The sequence below is a fragment of the Papio anubis genome, chromosome 12, assembly GCF_008728515.1.
Source record: "Papio anubis isolate 15944 chromosome 12, Panubis1.0, whole genome shotgun sequence".
NCBI classification, from domain to species: domain Eukaryota; kingdom Metazoa; phylum Chordata; class Mammalia; order Primates; family Cercopithecidae; genus Papio; species Papio anubis.
Window position 1 is genome coordinate 116,113,784 of NC_044987.1, and position 18,658 is coordinate 116,132,441.

At 46.1% G+C, this 18,658-nt stretch overlaps 1 protein-coding gene across 24 annotated transcripts in view; it reads left to right on the top strand.

The window, feature by feature from the left end:
- The first annotated feature begins 9,009 nt into the window (after positions 1-9,009).
- Positions 9,010-18,658, top strand: part of C12H11orf80 (chromosome 12 C11orf80 homolog) — a 111,591-nt gene continuing 101,942 nt past the window's right edge. For 14 of the 24 annotated variants that reach the window (XM_031653718.1, XM_031653725.1, XM_031653720.1 and 11 more), the window contains exons 1-2: positions 9,011-9,140; positions 12,605-12,743. In XM_031653718.1, coding sequence (XP_031509578.1) covers positions 9,111-9,140; positions 12,605-12,743 — 169 coding nt within the window. In that variant the 5' untranslated portion in view covers positions 9,011-9,110. Of the gene's footprint in view, positions 9,242-9,371; positions 9,435-10,230; positions 10,441-12,052; positions 12,744-18,658 lie in introns of those variants that run through there. The other 10 variants (XM_031653729.1, XM_031653742.1, XM_031653743.1 and 7 more) reach the window with 10 other exon arrangements.

An 18,658-nucleotide genomic window follows, 5' to 3' on the forward strand; every position in this document is an offset into this window, starting at 1 on the left:
TTTCTTCCAAGCTCATGACACTAACCCCTGGGAATACACAGACCTTTGAGAAAGTGTCTTAATTTGTTCAGCAGCAATAAGAAAAACAAGAAAAGAAAAAGTGTCTGATTACACCCATCTGCTTACAATAAATTTTAATGGCATCTGTTTAATACTAATAACTGAGGGGAAGGCTTCAGGGTTCCTCAGTTGGATCACCCTGGAAACTGAGTTGTACTAGCAAACCCAGGGCACCCAGAAAAGAATAGGTTTTATGTACATCTTTGAAGCTATAGACATTTGAGGTCAGTTTTCTGTATCTCAGCCTAATTTACTTGCGCTGTGGCGCACAGCTAGTAGCTAGTCATGTCAACTATTATGGCTTCTGAAACTTACAGGGTGTGAAGATATCAGACCTTGTTTGAATTCTGGTCCATCTTTTTCTAATTGTGTGAACTTGGACAAGGTATTTAACTTCTCTAAGCATGGGCTTCCTCATCTGTAAATCAGGGATAATTTTACAGAAGGAAGTTGTGATGAGAAATTAAATACTGCATGTCAGGTGCATGACACCTGGTGCCAGATAAGGGCTCAATAAGTGTTAGCTATTACCATTACCATTATTTTACTTGTTTTGTATGTAGGCAAACCTTGCCTTAGGTAAAGCATAATGTACAAAAATCTAGATTTGTATAAAATGTTAATGGGGGAGATTATTTACATTACAAAAGGATTCTTCAGTTTATGAAAGAACTGATAACAGGGTTTCTTTTAAACAGTCAGCTTCCCAGTATGTCTAAAATGATTTGATTCACACAAAACTTGGCTTATACAATGTTTTAGGAACACAGCTAGCATACAAAGCACAGGATATCTATAATACAATCATTCAGGCCAGGTCTGAGCCACTGTGACAAGTTAACAATTACACTCCTGGGTATTCTTCACGCCCCTTTATAAAGGGATTAGATGGATTCTCTATGGGCTCAATGGGCAGATCTGGGACCAATGGGTGGAAGACATGGGGTAGAGAGAGGGAGTAGACTTTAGCTTGAAATAATGAAAAACTCTCCACCAAACCACTGCTGCCCAAAGCTGGAATGGGTTGCCTCTGAGGCGGCAAATTTCCCAACACGAGATATTCAAGTAAAAGCTAGATAGCAACTTGTTATGACTGTTAGAATGATTACTGCATGAAATAGGGAGGTGAAGTAGGTCAGTGTTTCCCAACCCTAAACACACTAAATATACTATGCAAACTGGACCAATGTTCTACCTTGGACACCAGAAAGAGGTTGAGGAAGGAGGCAGAGAGAGGCTATCCAGGAGAAGAGGTGGGGATAAAGGACATGAGTTGAAAAAAATATTGCTTCTCTGGCTGGGAAATGCTAGATTAAGTGACCTTTAAGATTTCTTCTGGCCAGGCGCGGTGGCTCAAGCCTGTAATCCCAGGACTTTGGGAGGCCGAGACGGGCAGATCACGAGGTCGGGAGGTCGAGACCATCCTGGCTAACATGGTGAAACCCCGTCTCTACTAAAAAAAAAGAATACAAAAAACTAGCCAGGCGAGGTGGCGGGCGCCTGGTCCCAGCTACTCGGGAGGCTGAGGCAGGTGGATCACCTGAGGTCAGGAGTTTGAGACCAGCCCAGCCAACATGGTGAAACCCCATCTCTACTAAAAATATAAAAATTAGCCGGGTGTGGTGGCACATGCCTGTAATCCCAGCTACTTGGGAGGCTGAGGAAGGAGAATCACTTGAACCCACAAGGCAGAGGTTGCAATGAGCTGAGATCGCACCACTGTACTCCAGCCAGGGCAACAAGAGTGAAACTTGGTCTCAAAAAAAGAAAAAAGATTTCTTCTAATTTAAATATTCTAAAACTCTGATTGTTTCATAGACATTATTTTAATTATATTTCTGGGAGAATTTTCCTATTTTAAGTATGGAAAACTAAAACATAACACCTAAAGAAAGAGATAAAGTGGGAAAAGAATTGAGACATCCTGACCCTTTCAGACCTTTGATCCCATACTCTCTTTCCAATTGGTGAGAATGAAAGTTGGGGAAACAGAAGTCAGAAGTGGCCTTAATGCCAGAATAGATGAAAATTAAATTGACTTTATTATTTTAAAATAATAATAACAATTATTATTATTATTATTACTGAGGCAGAATCTCTGTCTCCAGGCTGGAGTGCAGTGGTACAATCTCAGCTCACTGCAACCTCCGCCTCCTGGGTTCAAGCAATTCTCCTGCCTCAGCCTTCTGAGTAGCCAGGACTACAGGCGCGCGCTACCACGCCCAGCTAATTTTTGTATTTTTAGTAGACGTGTGGTTTCACCATGTTGGCCAGGATGGTCTCCATCTCCTGACCTCGTGACCTGCCTGCCTCAGCCTCCCAAAGTGCTGGGATTACAGGCGTGAGCCACTGCGCTTGGCCATTATTATTAATTTTTGAGACAGGGTCTCACTCTGTTGCCCAGGTTGGAGTGCAACAGTGCAATCTCAGCTCACTGCAACCTCCACTTCTCAGGTTCAAGCAATCCTCCCACCTCAGCCTCATGAGTAGCTGGGACTACAGGTGCCCACCACCATGCCTGCCTAATTTATTTTTTGTAGAGGCAGGGTTTTGCCATGTTGGCCAGGCTGGTCTTGGGCTTCTGAGCTCAAGTGATCTGCCTGCTTTGGCCTCCCCAAGTGCTGGGATTACAGGCGTAAGCCAACGTGCCGGGCCTAAGTTTTAATTTTTTTTTAAGATGGGGTCTTAATGATGACATAATGATGCTGTCCAGGCTGGTCTCCAACTCCTGGGCTCAAGCAATCCTCCTGCCTAGGCCTCCTCAAATGTTGGGATTACAGGCGTGAGCCACTGTGCACAGCCAAGTCAACTTTTAGAGATCAGTGAAAAATCAGCTCAACTAAGGCTTCAGATAACTAGCTTTAAAGACTGTACACCTGTATCTCTGGCAAAGTGCTTCAGAGTACTGTAATCACACACAGTCAGGATGTCTCAATTCTTTTCCCATTTTACCTCTTTTTAGGTGTTATGTTTTAGTTTTCCATAGCTAAAATAGGAAAATTCTCCCAGGAATATAGTTAAAATAATGTCTATGAAACAATCTGAGAGTATTAGAATATGTGGAGTCAACGTCCTCTTTAATGGGGCTGCTGGAAGAAGAATTTTTGTCTCAATTAGCCTACTTGTCTTTCAAATACAGTTGATCATCTGGTCTTTGGATCAATAGGTTTACTTGGCCATATGTGACCAGATTACACTGCTGTTTGCATTCCCAAGGCTTCTAAGTCACAAAGAACACTTCTCTTCCAGTGGACATCAGCTGGTAGGACAAATCCAGCCCTACTTAGAGACAAGGTAAAAAGCCAGTTATACCCTGGGGGCGGTGGTTCACACCTGTAATCCCAGCACTTTGGGAGGCTGAGACAGGTGGATCACATGAAGTGTTCGAGACCAGCCTGGCCAACATGGTGAAAACCTGTCTCTATTAAAAATACAAAAATTAGCCAGGTATGGTGGTGCATGTCTGTAATCCCAGCTGCTCGTGAGGCTGAGGCAGGAGAATCGCTTGAACCCAGGAGATGGAGGTTGCAGTGAGCCGAGATCGTGCCCGTGCACTCCAGCCCAGGCAACAAGAACAAAACTCCTTCTCAAAAAAAAAAAAAAAAAAAAGCCAGTTACACAAGGCAGAACCACTTTGTGATGTAGATTTTATTGGTTACCTAGGCAAAGGAAAAATTGGACAATAATAGGAAAGGAATGAAATCTCCTGGGCTGGCCCAGCACCTGCTACTGGTCGATGAGAAATCAGACTTTGTACAAAGGGTGACTTGGCCAGGAAAAACAGGAAGTTAGTCAGTGTCATAGTCAGTTATTCTAAGAAGAGGAAGAAAACAGGGAATGGGAGTGAAGAAGGAAATACTCTAGTTATACAAACTTTGGTACTGTCCCAGGAAAAGAATCTCTCTTTTCCCCTAAGTCTTAGAAAGAGGAAGAACAGATGCCATAGTCCAAGAACTGCACAAAAGTCAGCACCACTATGGCCTCTAGTTGCCCCCATTAGCCCAATAATATTCCTCTGCTAGAACATCCCTGTCTGACCCCTGATAAGAAAGCAGAGGGAGGTGAGTGGTGAAGCTGCCCCAGATTCTGTACTCCAGGTGGAGAAGGCCTCAAGAAGGTGAAGGGATGAGCTAATCTGAGCCTCATGGCCCCATTTCCAAGGATGTGATTAGTGGAGAGGCACCTGGGACCTGCTCCATTTCAGGAAACCCGGTTATGGGAACTGGTAGGGGACAGACTTAGCTCAGGACCCGAGAGAAGCAGTTAACCCTTTCCTACTATCTGGATGGGAAACAGCTTAATAGTTGCTTGGTAAGGGGGACTTCTTTCCCAGGGGAGGGAGTCTTCAAATGGACTTCCTTTTGCATCAGTTTGGTAAGGGGGACCTCAAGGATATTTTCTACTCAAGTTCCTAGGGTCAGCCTCTTCAGGGCATTTGAATGCTCTAGGGGAGCCTAAGAAACAAGGTGTGGCCTAAGAAGTGTCTAGGAGACACAGAGAGGGCGCATTCAAAAGGAAAGAAAGCTCAACAGTCCCTAAAATGTCATTGTTCATCTGGCAGCATTCCCTAGGATGTTCTGGTTCCACTCAAACCCTTGAGTTTGGGTCAGAATCAATCTCGGGCTCTTCTTGTAGGGGGGCAGGGAGTGTGTCTCAGACAGAGGGTTTCTTTTCAGAATAAACAGGATATCCAAAGTAGACATGTGATATAGTTTGGCTGTGTCCCCACCCAAATCTCACCTTGAATTGTAGCTCTCATAATCCCCATGTGTCGTGGGAGGGACCAGGTGGAGTTAATTCAATCATGGGGGCAGTTTCCCCCATCCTGTTCTTCTGATAGTGAATTGGTTCTCAAGAGATCTGATGGTTTTATAAGGGGCTTTCCCCTTCAATGGGCACTCATTCTTCCCCTTCCTGCTGCCATGTGAAGAAGTATGTGTTTACTTCCCCTTCTGCCATGATTCTGTTTCCTGAGGCCTCCCTAGCCATGATGAATTGTGAGTCAATTAAACCTCTTTCCTTTAGAAATTACCCAGTGTCGGGTATGTCTTTATTAGCAGTGTGAGAATGAACTAATACAACATGAAACAGTAATCTAAATTCTGAGGTGGGTGCAGAAAAGAAGGCAGAATCAATATGTCACCCAGTCTAAGGACTGGAAAGAACTGGCTCCCTACAGACACTGCCAATAAATGAGACCTGCAAGGCCAGGGCTGAAAATATCAAGAGCCATACCCAAAGCCTCCTTGGTTGGCCTAGTTAACTAAGGTGACCTTAACCAAGGGCAGGTCATTTAGTTTCTTTGGGCTTCATATTTCTTCATCATAATAGATAACTGATAATTTCCAAAGTCCCTTCTGCCTCTAACATTCTAGTGTTCTGAGGATGGGGTCTGAGCAAAAAACAGTTTTTAAAATTTTAATTTTTTTTTTGAGACAGTGTCTTGCTCTGTCACTAGGCTGGAGTGCAGTGACATAATCATAGCTCACTGCAACCTCCAACTTGAGGGGCTCGAGATCCTCCCACCTCAACCTCCCAAGTAGTTAGGACTATAGGCATGCATCACTGTACCTGGCTAATTTTTAAATTTTTTTGCAGAGAGAGGGTCTCACTATAATGCCCAGGCTGGTCTCAAACTCCTGGCCTGAAACAATCCTCCTGCCTTAGCCTCCCAAAGTGCTGGAATTACAAGCATGAGCCACCATGCCTGATTTATTCATACAACTTCTTGGATCCTCATTTTTATCATTTCTAAAACAAAGATAACATCTCTCTTACAAGATTACAAGATTGGGAGAACTGCTTAAGATGAATAAGAAAAACTGAAGAACACTTAGCACAGAGTGGATTTTCACCATATATCTTTTTTTTTTTTTTTTTTGAGATGGAGTTTTGCTCTGTATCCCGGGCTGGAGTGCAGTGGCCGGATCTCAGCTCACTGCAAGCTCCGCCTCCCGGGTTCCCGCCATTCTCCTTCCTCAGCCTCTGGAGTAGCTGGGACTACAGGCGCCCGCCACCTCGCCCGGCTAGTTTTTTGTATTTTTAGTAGAGACGGGGTTTCACCGTGTTAGCCAGGATGGTCTCAATCTCCTGACCTCGTGATCCACCCGTCTCGGCCTCCCAAAGTGCTGGGATTACAGGCTTGAGCCACCGCGCCCGGCCTCACCATATATCAAGCCTATATTGCATGCTGCCTGAATACATGGGTTTATGCTATGGAAGTCCTGATGGCAAACCCTCATATCAAAGGCTTCCCTCCTTGCTTCTCCCTACATCCAGTAGGGAGAGCAGCTGTATCCCTGGCTACCTTTGAGAGGCCTCCACTGCCTCTAGGGTGGTACTGGGTGCTCCATTACACCTTTATCCCTGAGGCTCATTCCAAGGACAAGGGCTGAAAGCTAGAGGCTCATTTCCAAGGACAAGGGCTGAAAGCTAGGAAACCGACTCATCTTCATTCTCAATGCCATTCTCAAGGTGGAGCATTTTCTGCTGGGCCAACACTCACAATTTTTTTTTTTTTTTTTAGACACAGTCTTGCTCTGTCAGCCAGGATGGAGTGCAGTGGCGCAATGTCAGCTCACTGCAACCTCAGCCTCCTGGATTCAAACAATTCTCCTGCCTCAGCCTCCCAGGTAGCTGGGACTGCAGGCACATGCTACCACGCCTGGCTAATTTTTGTATTTTTAGTAGAGGTAGGGTTTCAACCATGTTGGCCAGGCTGGTCTCAAACTCCTGACCTCAAATGATTCACCCACCTGGGCCTCCCAAAGTGTTGGGATTATAGGCATGAGCCACTGCGCCCAGCCATGATGGGAAATATTTTAAAGAACCATCCTCAATACCTTGGTTTCTCACCCATAAAATAGTGACGATAACAATTTTCTTACAAGATAGTTGAGAGGATGACATCAGTTACGTAAAGAGTTAGTAGTGTCCGACCAGAAGCAGTCATTCACACTTCGGGAGGCCGAGATGGGTGGATCACGAGGTCAGGAGATCGAGACCATCCTGGCTAACACGGTGAAACCCCGTCTCTACTAAAAAAATACAAAAAACTAGCCGGGCGAGGTGGCGGGCGCCTGTAGTCCCAGCTACTCGGGAGGCTGAGGCAGAAGAACGGCGTGAACCCGGGAGGCGGAGCTTGCAGTGAGCTGAGATCCGCCCACTGCGCTCCAGCCTGGGCAACTCAAAAAAAAAAAAAAAAAAAAAGCAGCAGTCATTCAATAAACATCAGTGGTCCCCCCTTCCCCTTGGCAACTCCTCTTCTTAAAAAGGACAAGACACAGGGGGTGGGGATGGAGAGCTCTGCGGATGGTGGTGGGGAAATGAAAGGAAGACTCCAATGATTCCTCAAATGCCAGCTGTTTATCAAGTTTGATGGTTATGATGGATTTTCCAGAAATAAAAGCTACCTTGCTCCAACAGGTCTACCTGTGAGCAACTGAGATGGGGAGGAATGGGGAGGAGCGCTGAGCATAGTCTCATGAAGGGTATGATTCAGGTCTCGATAGACAACGTTCTTTGGAGCAGCACCAACGTTGTGTACTGGGCAGGCACTCTGCCAGCTCCCCAGCCTGTTCTGTCCAATCTTGGCGTCTTGGAGCTGGGGTGGAAGAATTTTCCCTGAAGGAAAGTAGCCAACACCCTGTCCCACCCTTCTCCGTGGGCAACTCTTTGCCAGGCAGGAATCTCTCATCAGGGTTTTCTTTTGGCTGTCAGATCACCAGCAGTTACGAGCTTAAGCCCCTGTCACCATGCCTCTCCCAGAACCTGCAGAGAGCAGCAGCTGGGACTCTGCAGGACCACCTTCCTTCTTCCTGCTAGGAATGCACTTGGAAAACCCCAAAGCTTCTCCTCTCAGCCAGAGTCCAGAAAAGCCAGCTCCTTGTCTTGGCACATTCAGTGCAGAGTCAAACGTGGAAAGGGTCCTAGATGGGGCGGGGTCGACTTCCAGGTCCCACATTTGCAGGGGAAGCTAATCCCCCTGGATTAGGCTGGGAGGTGCTTGGGGCTGGTTGCCAGGTAAAGGATGGGGGGCTCGTTTTTTCTTTTTTTGAGACAGAGTTTTGCTCTTTTTGCCCAGGCTGGAGTGCAATGGCGCGATCTCGGCTCACTGCAACCTCCGCCTCCCAGGTTCAAGCAATTTTCCTGACTCAGCCTCCCAAGTAGCTGGGATTACAGCCGCCCGCCACCACGCCCGGCTAATTTTTGTATTTTCAGTAGAGACGGGGTTCCAACACGTTGGCTAGGCTGGTCTAGAACTCCTGACCTCAGGTGATCCACTCGCCTTGGCCTCCAAAAGTGCTGGGATGACGGGCGTGAGCCACTGCGCCTGGTCCGGAACGTCGTTTTCAACTTCAGATTAATAATTTTTTAGTATATGTCCCAACAATTGCACAAGATATGTGTATAGTTATAAAAAAAAATTGCTGTTTATATGAAATTCAATTTTAACTGGCCGTCTTTTTCTTTGCTAAGTCTGGAACCCGGGGTTTGGCCTGGGGTAGCCCCCGCAGCAGGCAGGGCTGTTGGAGGGGTCACGAACCCGCTTGGAAGCCCCGCGCCATCACCGTCGCCCCTCCCGGCCGAGGGAAGGGTCCTGGAAAGCGCGAAGGGCGGCCGAAGCCCGGATAAGGCCTAAGGGCCGCATTTCGCCGCTACCGTGGGAAACTGTCTTCGAGAGGAGGGAGCAGTCGTGGCCTGGCCTCATTCCCGCTTGCCTCCAGCCTCTGCCGCCTCTCGTGGGCTCTTCCCCGCCCAGAACCGCCCACCTGCGGGCCCACTAGCGCCAGCTGCGATCACAGCCTCTAGCCGGCTCGCGGCAGCGGCTCCTGGCCTCGGGGCGGTGCAGCGCCGAGTGCGCAGGCGCGGCGGGTAGGTGGGAGGGGCGTGCGCGCGCGTAAGTGCGCGCGCGGGTAGGGACGGGCTCGCGCTGCCGGGCGTAGGCGTGGGCGTGGGCACTGGAGGAGTTCCAAGCCCGGGCTGAGGAGGGGGCGGCGGTCGCGGGCGGGCACTCTTCGACTGGGCGTTGCCGCTATTCCCTGCGCGGCATGGAGGGGACGGCCGTGGCCGTGTTCGAGGTGATGCGGGGAAGGGAGAGAAAGCGGAGGACACTTTCGGAGGAGACGGGCTTTGTGAGGAGACCGCGAAGTTTGGGCAGAGGGGTCGGGCGTCGCCCAAGGTGAAGGAGGAAGGTTCGGGAATCGAGGCCCGTCTCCCACGGGGAAGCGAGGAAGTAGGAGCAGATGAGGGCTCTCGCTCGCGGGGTACTCTGAGGGGGGAACGACGCCTTCTCCAGCGGACGGCTTAGAAAGCTGCGGCGTTTACCGAGCGCCGGCGGACACCCAGAGGCAGAGCCTGACGCAGCCTCGGAGGTGCCTGCCGGAGTCCAGCGCTTTCCATGGGCCAGGTGCTGGGAGGGGGCGCGGAAAGAAGGAAAGGAAAGGAAAGGAAAGGAAAGGTGCAAGCTCTGGGTGGGGGAGGGAAATCGGGGCGCCAGGGCAGAGGCAAGGAGGGACCCAGTGCAGACCGGGAGCAAGGGAGACAATTCCCGGTGCAGGTGCAGGTTTTTGGGTTCGGAGCAGCTGGACGTGAAAGGGCGAGGTTCAGAGGCTACACCTGTGCTTGGGGAGCTGCTCTGGAAGATGGCACTGAGCACCTGGCGCCGGCCACGCCCCGTGTGCTCATTTCATTACCCACTTTCACCGCCGGTGCCCAGTGGGACGCTGAGCTGCTGTTTGTGAGGGGTACTGTGCAGGTGACAGAAGCACAGGCTCTGAGGGCACCTGAGAGAGTGCCCCCGGGCGTCCTGCCTGTTTGTTGTCATCAAAGAAGGCTGCGGGATTCCATTTTACGAATAACAGAACCTAATCTAGAACCCAGGGCGCTAACTTGTAGGCCAGTGTTCTTTTCCCAACTGCGCTGTCATTACCGATATGGGAATATCTTTGGGTTTTTTGTTTGTTTGTTTTTTGAGACAGAGTCTGGCTCTGTTGCCCAGGCTGGAATGCAGTGGCGTGATCCCGGCTCACCACAACCTCCGCCTCCCGGGTTCAAGAGATTCTCCTGTGTCAGCCTACCGAGTAGCTGGGATTACAAGCGCTCACCACCACACCCGGCTCATTTTTGTATTTGTAGTAGAGACAGGTTTTCACCATGTTGGCCAGGCTGGTCTTGAACTTCTGACCTCAAGTGATCCGCCCGCCTCCGCCTCCCCGAGTGCTGGTACCGGCGTGAGCCACCGTGCCTGACCCGATATGGGAATATCGTAACAGGACGTGTGAAGGAAGAGTTAGACTCTACATGTACCTGGAAACCATTCTTGTTAACTGGTACAAATGAGGATCTTAGTTCCCAGATCTCCCTGCCTTTAAAAAGGGGGTAATAATTTTCCTTGTGTTGCCTCCCTGTAAAAGAAAGAATCTGTTTGCATGAATAATAATGGGAGTTGGCCGGTTGCGGTGGGTAGCCTGTATTCCCAGCACTTTGGGAGGCCGAGGCGGGCAGATCACTTGAAATCAGGAGTTCAAGACCAGCCTGGCCAACATGAGGAAACTCCGTCTGTGCAAAAAATACAAAAATTAGTGGTGGCTCACGCCTGTAATCCCAGCACTTTGGGAGGCCGAGGCAGGTGGATCACCTGAGGTCCGGAGTTCGAGACCAGCCTGACCAAAATGGAGAAACCCCGTCACTACTAAAAATACAAAATTAGCCGGGCATGGTGGCACATACCTGTAATCCCAGCTACTTGGGAGGCTGAGGCAGAAGAATTGCTTGAACACGGGGGTCAGAGGTTGCAGTGAGCCGAGATTGCACCATTGCACTCCAGCCTGGGTTACAATAGCAAAACTCCATCTCAAAAAAAAAAATTAAAAATAAAAAAAATTTAAAAATAGCAGGCTGTGGTGGCAGGCGGCTGCACTTCTAGCTACCTGGGAGGATGAGGTGGGAGGATCGATCACCTGAGCCCGGGAGGTTGAGGCTGCAGTGAACCATGATAAAGACATCACTGCACTCCAGCCTGGGAGTCAGAGTGAGACCCTGTCCCCTCTCTACCCCCAAAAATAAATGAAATATATTTTATTTTCAATTTGTCTCGAATAAATGTTATTTTTTTCTTTTTTTCTTTTTCTTTTTTTGTTTTTGAGGAGTGTTGCTCTGTTGCCCAGGCTGGAGTGCAGTGACTCAATCTCAGCTCACTGCAACCTCCACCTCCCAAGTTCAAGCAATTCTCCTGCCTCAGCCTCCTGAGTAGCTGGGACTACAGGTACTAGAGATGGGGTTTCACCATATTGGCCAGGCTGGTCTTGAACTCCTTACCTCAGGTGATCCACTGCTTCCACCTCCCAAAGTGCTGGAATTGCAGGCGTAAGCTACCACACCCGGTCGATTAAATGTTTTACCCAGATATCTTGGAGTCCTGTTCAACTTAAAACGTTGTGTGTAGTCTTTACTGCAGTAGAACTTAGAAATAATAGCTAATATCTGTTAAGCATTTGCTATTTGCCAAGTAGTGTGTTAAGCATCTTGCACATATTTTTAATTAATTTTATTTTTTTTATTTTTTTTATTTTTTTTTAGTAGAGATGGAGCCTCACTATGTTGTCAGGGCTCAAGGGATTCTCCCACCTCGGCCTCCCAAAGTGCTGAGATTACAGGCATGAGCCACCACACTCAGCCTTGCACATATTATTTGTTTACTTTCAGCAGCAGCCCTATGTGGTAGTTTTATCCCCATTTTAATAGATGAGGAATCTGTGGTTTGGAGAGATTAAGTAACTTGCCCAAGGTCATGTGCTAGAATTTGGCACATCAGGGATTCAAATCCAGGTATGGAGTGCAGTGGCCTGATCAGGACTCACTTCAGCCTCAACCTTCTGGGCTCAAGAGATCCTCCTGCCTCAGCCTCCCCAGTGGCTGAGACCACAGGCACACACCATCACGCTGGGCTAATTTTTGTTGTTGTTAGTAGAGATAAGGTCTCGGTATGTTGTCCAGGCTGATCTCAAACTGGTGAGCTCAAGTGATCCTCCCACCCTGGCCTCCCAAAGTGCTGGGATTACAGGCATAAGCTACCGTGCAGGGCAGCATTAGCACTCTTAAATAGTATTCTGACCCTCAAAAGTGTTGATTTAATGAAAGATTAAGATGATTCATAACCAGATATCACTCTTATTCATAGTCTTCATGTTGGCTTTTATTTGGGGCAGGAAAAAAGAAACAAGAAAAACAAACTCCCACTTAATTTTTCCCTGATTATTATTTCCAGATGAATTTATCTTCTGAATAAAGGAATGTATTGTCTCAATTTCCTGTCTTAAGGGGCATTGTGTTGAGTTTCACTGTCTCCTTTCTTATGTCATTCTCCTAGCTATTTATTTTGTTTAGACATAACACTCTGAACAAACCTAAATCTGACATTTTAGAAGCAAGAATACAATTTTTGGGGGAAGTTAGAGTTACTAATTTAGCTGGGTCGTAGAGATATATTATTACTGTGATTTCTAAAGAACATTATGTTTTCTTTGAATTGTGCTCTTTTCAGATTTTGAGATTTTTAATAATTCACTGGAAGTGTGACATAGATGTATCAAAGGGAGCATTGCTAGAAGGGCAGCTAGAGATTTCCATAGAAGGATTACATTCTAAGCACCAAGCAAATGCTCTTCATTGTGTAACAACTAGTAAGTAGAGAAAGAAAAAATACTGATTTTCTGTCTCTTTTTGTCATGGTTTATGTCGTAGCTTATTTTAAAATTTCAATTAGTCATAATTTTTTATGTTATTCCAGGATTGTTCCATAATTATAAAATGAAATGATTATGTAATAAGTATCTGGTGGTAGATTTACAAATGTATCATACAGAAAAGGTGAGTAGAATGACTCTTACCATAGATTATTTATTTTACTGGTTTAAGTTAAAATTGCTCCAAAACAATCTTATTTTTCTCTTGATTACATTAAGCTTTACCTACTTTTTTTTTTCCAAGTCTAAATTTTGGCAGTTGCAAAAAAAAAAAAAAAATAGTGCACACTTCAATAATCATGACCTGTGATTAGTTTGAAAATATTTCTTCCATTTGGCTTTCATGCTTTTATCGTTTTTGCCTGTTGTCTTGAGGGAAACCTGATGCATTAAGTGGCTCTGAAACATGAATTTTCTCAAACTTGAAGAGTTAGCTTTTTTTTGTGGGGTGTGTGTGTGTGTGTGTGTGTGTGTAGGTTTATTGAAGGGTACTTTGGAATGAAGTTGTCCTTTCAGGCTTAGAGAAGTCACTTGGGCACCAAGTTGAGATTGGATAGTAAACTAGGCTTTACAAGACATTTGCTTACCTGAACAGGAATGACCTGTCTTCTCTTTGTATGTTAATATTAAACATCTTCAAGAGCAGTATGACAGGTTGGTTTGCTCTTACTCTGCATGAACTCCACTCTGGCAGGGTTCCCACCACTCATGAGGGAAATGCTTGGCTACATGTCTAGGGTGATGGTGGGTCTCTGTGTGGTTGTAATAATCTAATCCAATAAACTGTGGCCAGGTTAGCAAGGTTGATTTAATTCAAAGCAAAAGACTTCAGCCACAATAGTTTTTGGCAAGAAACTCAATTCTGCATTTTGAGCCTAATGAACTTCTTTAGCCCACCTAGAATAGGGGGCATTTCTTTTCTCTTTATTGTTTCTGAGCTTTACGTAATTATGGTTATAATTATTTATTTATTTAGAGATGGAGTCACACTCTGTCGCCCAGGCTGGAGTGCAGTGGCGCAATCTGGGCTCACTGCAACCTGTGCCTTCTGGGTTCAAGCAATTCTTCTGCCTCAGCCTCCTGAGTAGCTGAGATGACAGGCGGCTGCCACCATGCCTGGCTAATTTTTTTTTTTTTGTATTTTTAATAGAAATGGGGTTTCATCATGGTGGCCAGGCTGGTCTCAAATTCCTGACCTCAAGTGATCCGCCTGCCTCAGCCTCCTAAAGGGCTGGGATTACAAACATGAGCTACCGCATCCAGCCTATGTTTATATATATGTATTTTTGGTAGGAAACATGGTGATACATACTTGATAAAAAACATTACAGAAACATTTATTGTGGAGAGTGAGACTTTCTACACATCTCACCCCTTGAGATGATTATTAACATTCAGTATATATTCTAGATTTTCCTTTTTTCCCCTCTTGCCAAGGATAATCTGTGTTCTAGATTTTTCTATGCATATGTTCATAATTATTAATATCAATTTTTTAAAACTAGGACTATACTATACATATGACTGTGCTATGTACCAGTGCTTTGTGGGCAGCATTTCATGTTAGCATAAGGGATCTATTTCATTTTTTTTGTAAAAGTACATTTATTTAGTTTTAGTTTTTGTCAGTTATACACCCATATGATTTTGGCTGGGTGTAGTGGCTCATGCCTATAATCCTAGCACTTTGAGAGTCTGAGGTGGGCAGATCACATGAGGTTAGGGGTTCCAGATCAGCTGTCCAACATGGGGAAGCCCTGTCTCTACTAAAAATATAAAAATTAGCGGGGTATGGTAACACACACCTGTAATCCCAGCTACTTGGGAGGCTGAGGCATGAGAATCACTTGAACCTGGCAGGCAGAGGTTGCAGTGAGCCAAGATCTCGCCACTGCACTCTAGCCTGGGTGACAGAATGAGACTCCATCTCAAACAAAACAAAAAACCCGACAGTACCCTGCTTGCTTCCCCCATCTCCCCCTTCCTATCTTTCTCCCTCCTAGAGGCTAATACTTTTAACTCTGTTAATTATTTAATACTTATATTTGATCTAAGTAACATGTTTGTTTGTGTATATCTTTTTTTTTTTTTTTTTTCCAAATAGGGTCTCACTCTGTCACCCAGGCTGGAGTGCACTGGCACAATCATAGCTCACTGTAACCTTAAATGCCTGGGCTCAAATGATCCTCCTAACTCAGCCTCCTGAGTAGCTAGGACTACAGGCATGTGCTACCATGCCTGGTTGTTATATTTTTGTATTTTTGTAGAGACAGGGTCTCTTGCTATGTTGCCCAGGCTGGTCTTAAACTCCTGGACTCAAGCAGTCCTCTCACTTTGGCCTCCCAAAGTGCTGGGATTGCAGGTATTAGCCACCATGCCTGGCCAAGATGTTATTTATTTATTTATTTATTTATTTATTTTGAGAAAGGGTCTTACTCTGTCACCCAGGCTGGACTGCAGTCATGCAGTCACTGCTCACTGCAGCCTTGACCTCCTGGGCTCAGGTGATCCTACCACCTCAGCCTCCTGAGTAGCTGGGACTACACGCACGTGCTACCATGTCTGACTAATTTTTGTTTTGTTTTGTTTTTGTGTTTTGAGACAAAGTCTCGCTTTGTCACCAGGTTGGAATACAGTGACATAATCTCGGCTCGCTGCAACATCTGCCTCCCAGATTCAAGCGATTGTCCTTTCTCAGCCTCCCAAGTAGCTAGGACTACAGGTGTGCACCACCACGCCCAGCTAATTTTTGTATTTTTAGTAGAGACCAGGTTTCACTACGTTGGCCAGGATGGTCTCAATCTCTTGACCTCGTGATCCACCCACCTCTGCCTCCCAAAGTGCTGGGATTACAGGCGTGAGTCGCCGTGCCTGGCCAACAAATTTTTTTTTTTTTTATGCAGATGAGGTCTCCCTATGTTGCCCAGGCTGGTCTTGAAGTCCTGGACTCAAGCAATCCACCTGCCTCAGCCTCCCAAAGTGCTGGAATTATAAGCATGAGCCATTGTGCTCAGCCCTAAATTGGTATATCTTGATCTTCCTTTTTATAGGCATTTATTGATTTTCCGCCATAAAGGATGATAGCTCTCTTTAATATCTTTACCTCTACCATGTATCTTTCTTTTAATATAATTTTCCAACCATGTAGATCAATATTTACTCATTATTATGACCATTAAACGTAGTTTAGCCATATAGAAAACTTTGATTACTTTTCTTTATAATTTCCCTTCAGTTAATACTTATTTTAATTTGTTTTCTGTTTTTATCATCTAGTCGACTCCCAAACTTCCAGCATTTGTCTAAATCTACTCAGTATATTCCAGTACATCAGATAATATATCAGTTTCATCCTCCTGAAAAACTCTTTTCCAGTGTTTCCTGACCTGCTCTAATTTTGACTTGATGCCTTTTGTATCTGGTGCACAGCTGTTATCTTGGAATCTTCCCTTCATTCAGAGTGTTTCTGTAGTTTTTTTCTCTTGCATTGGATTTTGTGCTTCCGGAATCCCTCTCTCTTTTTTTTTTTTTTCTTTGGCTTATTCCTTGCTTTTTCCTTATGGATCTTTCCTGATGGATCTCAGGCTCCAGCAGCTTCCTTGGAAAGAGTGTTTGGAAGGTAAATTCCTTGAGACCTTACATCTCTGAAAACATCTCCACATATACCCTAATTGATAGTGTGTCCATATAGGATTCTAAGCCAGAATTCATTTTTCTTTCAGAATTTTGATGACATTGCAGCATTATTTTCTAACTTCAGGTGTTGCTATTGAAAATTCTAAAAATCTGATTGCTCTGTATGTGACCTGTTTTTTCTTTTTTCTTCCCCTTTCTGTAAGCTTTTATTTTTATTTTTTTGAGATGGAGTTTCACTCTGTCACCCAGGGTGGAGTGTTGTGGCATGATCTCGGCTCACTGCAACCTCCGCCTCCCGGGTTCAAGCGATTCTTCTGCCTCAGCCTCCCGAGTAGCTGGGATTACAGGCATGTGCCACCATGCCCGGCTAATTTTTGTATTTTTACTAGAGTCAGGGTTTCACCAGGCTGGTCTCAAATTCCTGACCTCAAGCCATCTACCCACCTCGGCCTCCCAAAGTACTGAGATTACAAGCATGAGCCACCGTTCCTGGCCTTTCTGTAAGCTTTTAGAATCTTCTCTCTCTTTTTTTTTTTTTTTTTTTTTGAGCTGGAGTCTCGCTCTGTCGCCCAGGCTGGAGTGCAGTGGCCGGATCTCAGCTTACTGCAAGCTCTGCCTCCCGGGTTTACGCCATTCTCCTGCCTCAGCATCCCGAGTGGCTGGGACTACAGGCGCCTGCCACCTCACCCGGCTAGTTTTTTGTGTTTTTTAGTAGAGACGGGGTTTTACCATGTTATCAGGATGGTCTCGATCTCCTGACCTCATGATCTGCCCGTCTCAGCCTCCCAAAGTGCTGGAATTACAGGCTTGAGCCACCGCGCCCAGCCTAGAATCTTTTCTTTATCCTAGTATTAATTACAGTAAATAAGGGTAGGTGCTATAACAAATAAACCCTAAAATCTCAATGACTTGGCCAGGTGCGGTGGCTCATACCTGTAATCCTAGCACTTTGGGAGGCTGAGGCAGGCGGATTGCCTGAGCTCAGGAGTTTGAGACCAGCCTGGGCAACACAGTGAAACCCCATCTCTACTAAAATACAAAAACTTAGCGGGCGTGGTGGCATGCGCCTGTAGTCCCAGCTACTCAGGAGGCTGAGGCAGGAGAATTGCTTGAACCCCGAGGCGGAGGTTGCAGTGAGTCAAGATCACGCCACTGCACTCCAGCCTGGGCGAGAGAGTGAGACTCTAACAAAACAACAACAACAACAACAACAACTCGGTGGCTTAACACAGAAAATGTTTGGTTTTCTTGTATCTAACAGTCAGATGAATGTGTGCGTATGCAGGCAAGCAGGCAAGTATCTTGTTTTATGCTATTTCTGTCTTGGGGGTGTATCCTTCTCTAGGTCCTCTAAGTTCTCTTCATTCAGCTGAGGATGGGAAAAGTGAGCAAAGCTTATAAATGGGAGACTTCTATGGAGTAGGCTCAGGAATTATGTATATTACTACTACTCATGTTCTATTGGCGAGGACTTAGTCTTTTATTTTTTATTTATTTATTTTTTTGAGTCAGAGTCTCGCTCTGTCACTCAGGCTGGAGTGCAGTGGTGCGATCTCGGCTCATTGCAAGCTCCGCTTCCTGGGTTCACGCCATTCTGCTTCCTCAGCCTCCCAAGTAGCTGGGACTACAGGTGCCCGCCACCGCGCCTGGCTAATTTTTTGTATTTTTAGTAGAGACACGGTTTCACTGTGTTAGCCAGGATGGTCTTGATCTCCTGACCTTGTGATCCACCTGTCTTGGCCTCCCAAAGTGCTGGGATTACAGGTGTAAGCCACCACACCTGGCCATATTTTTATGTTTTTTAAGACAGAGTCTCACTCTGTTGCTGGAGTGCAGTGGCACAATCTTGGCTCACTGCAACCTCCACCTCCCGGGTTCAAGCAATTCTCCTGCCTCAGCCTCCTTAGTAGCTAGGATTGCAGGTGTTGGCCACCACACCCAGCTAATTTTTGTATTTTTTAGAGCTTCACCATGTTGGCTAGGCTGGTCTCGAACTCCTGACCTCAGGTGATCCGTCCAGCTCAGCCTCTCAAAGTGCTGGGATTACAGGCATGAGCCACCGCGCCTGGCCAACCAGGACTTAGTCTTATTGCCACAGCCCTGCAGTTGCAAGGAAGACTGAAAAATGTAGTTAAATAATGTGTTCAGGAAGAAGGAGAATGGGGTATTTGTTTGTGAGCACTAGCAGTCTCTGCTGTAGTCTCCATTGTCACAAT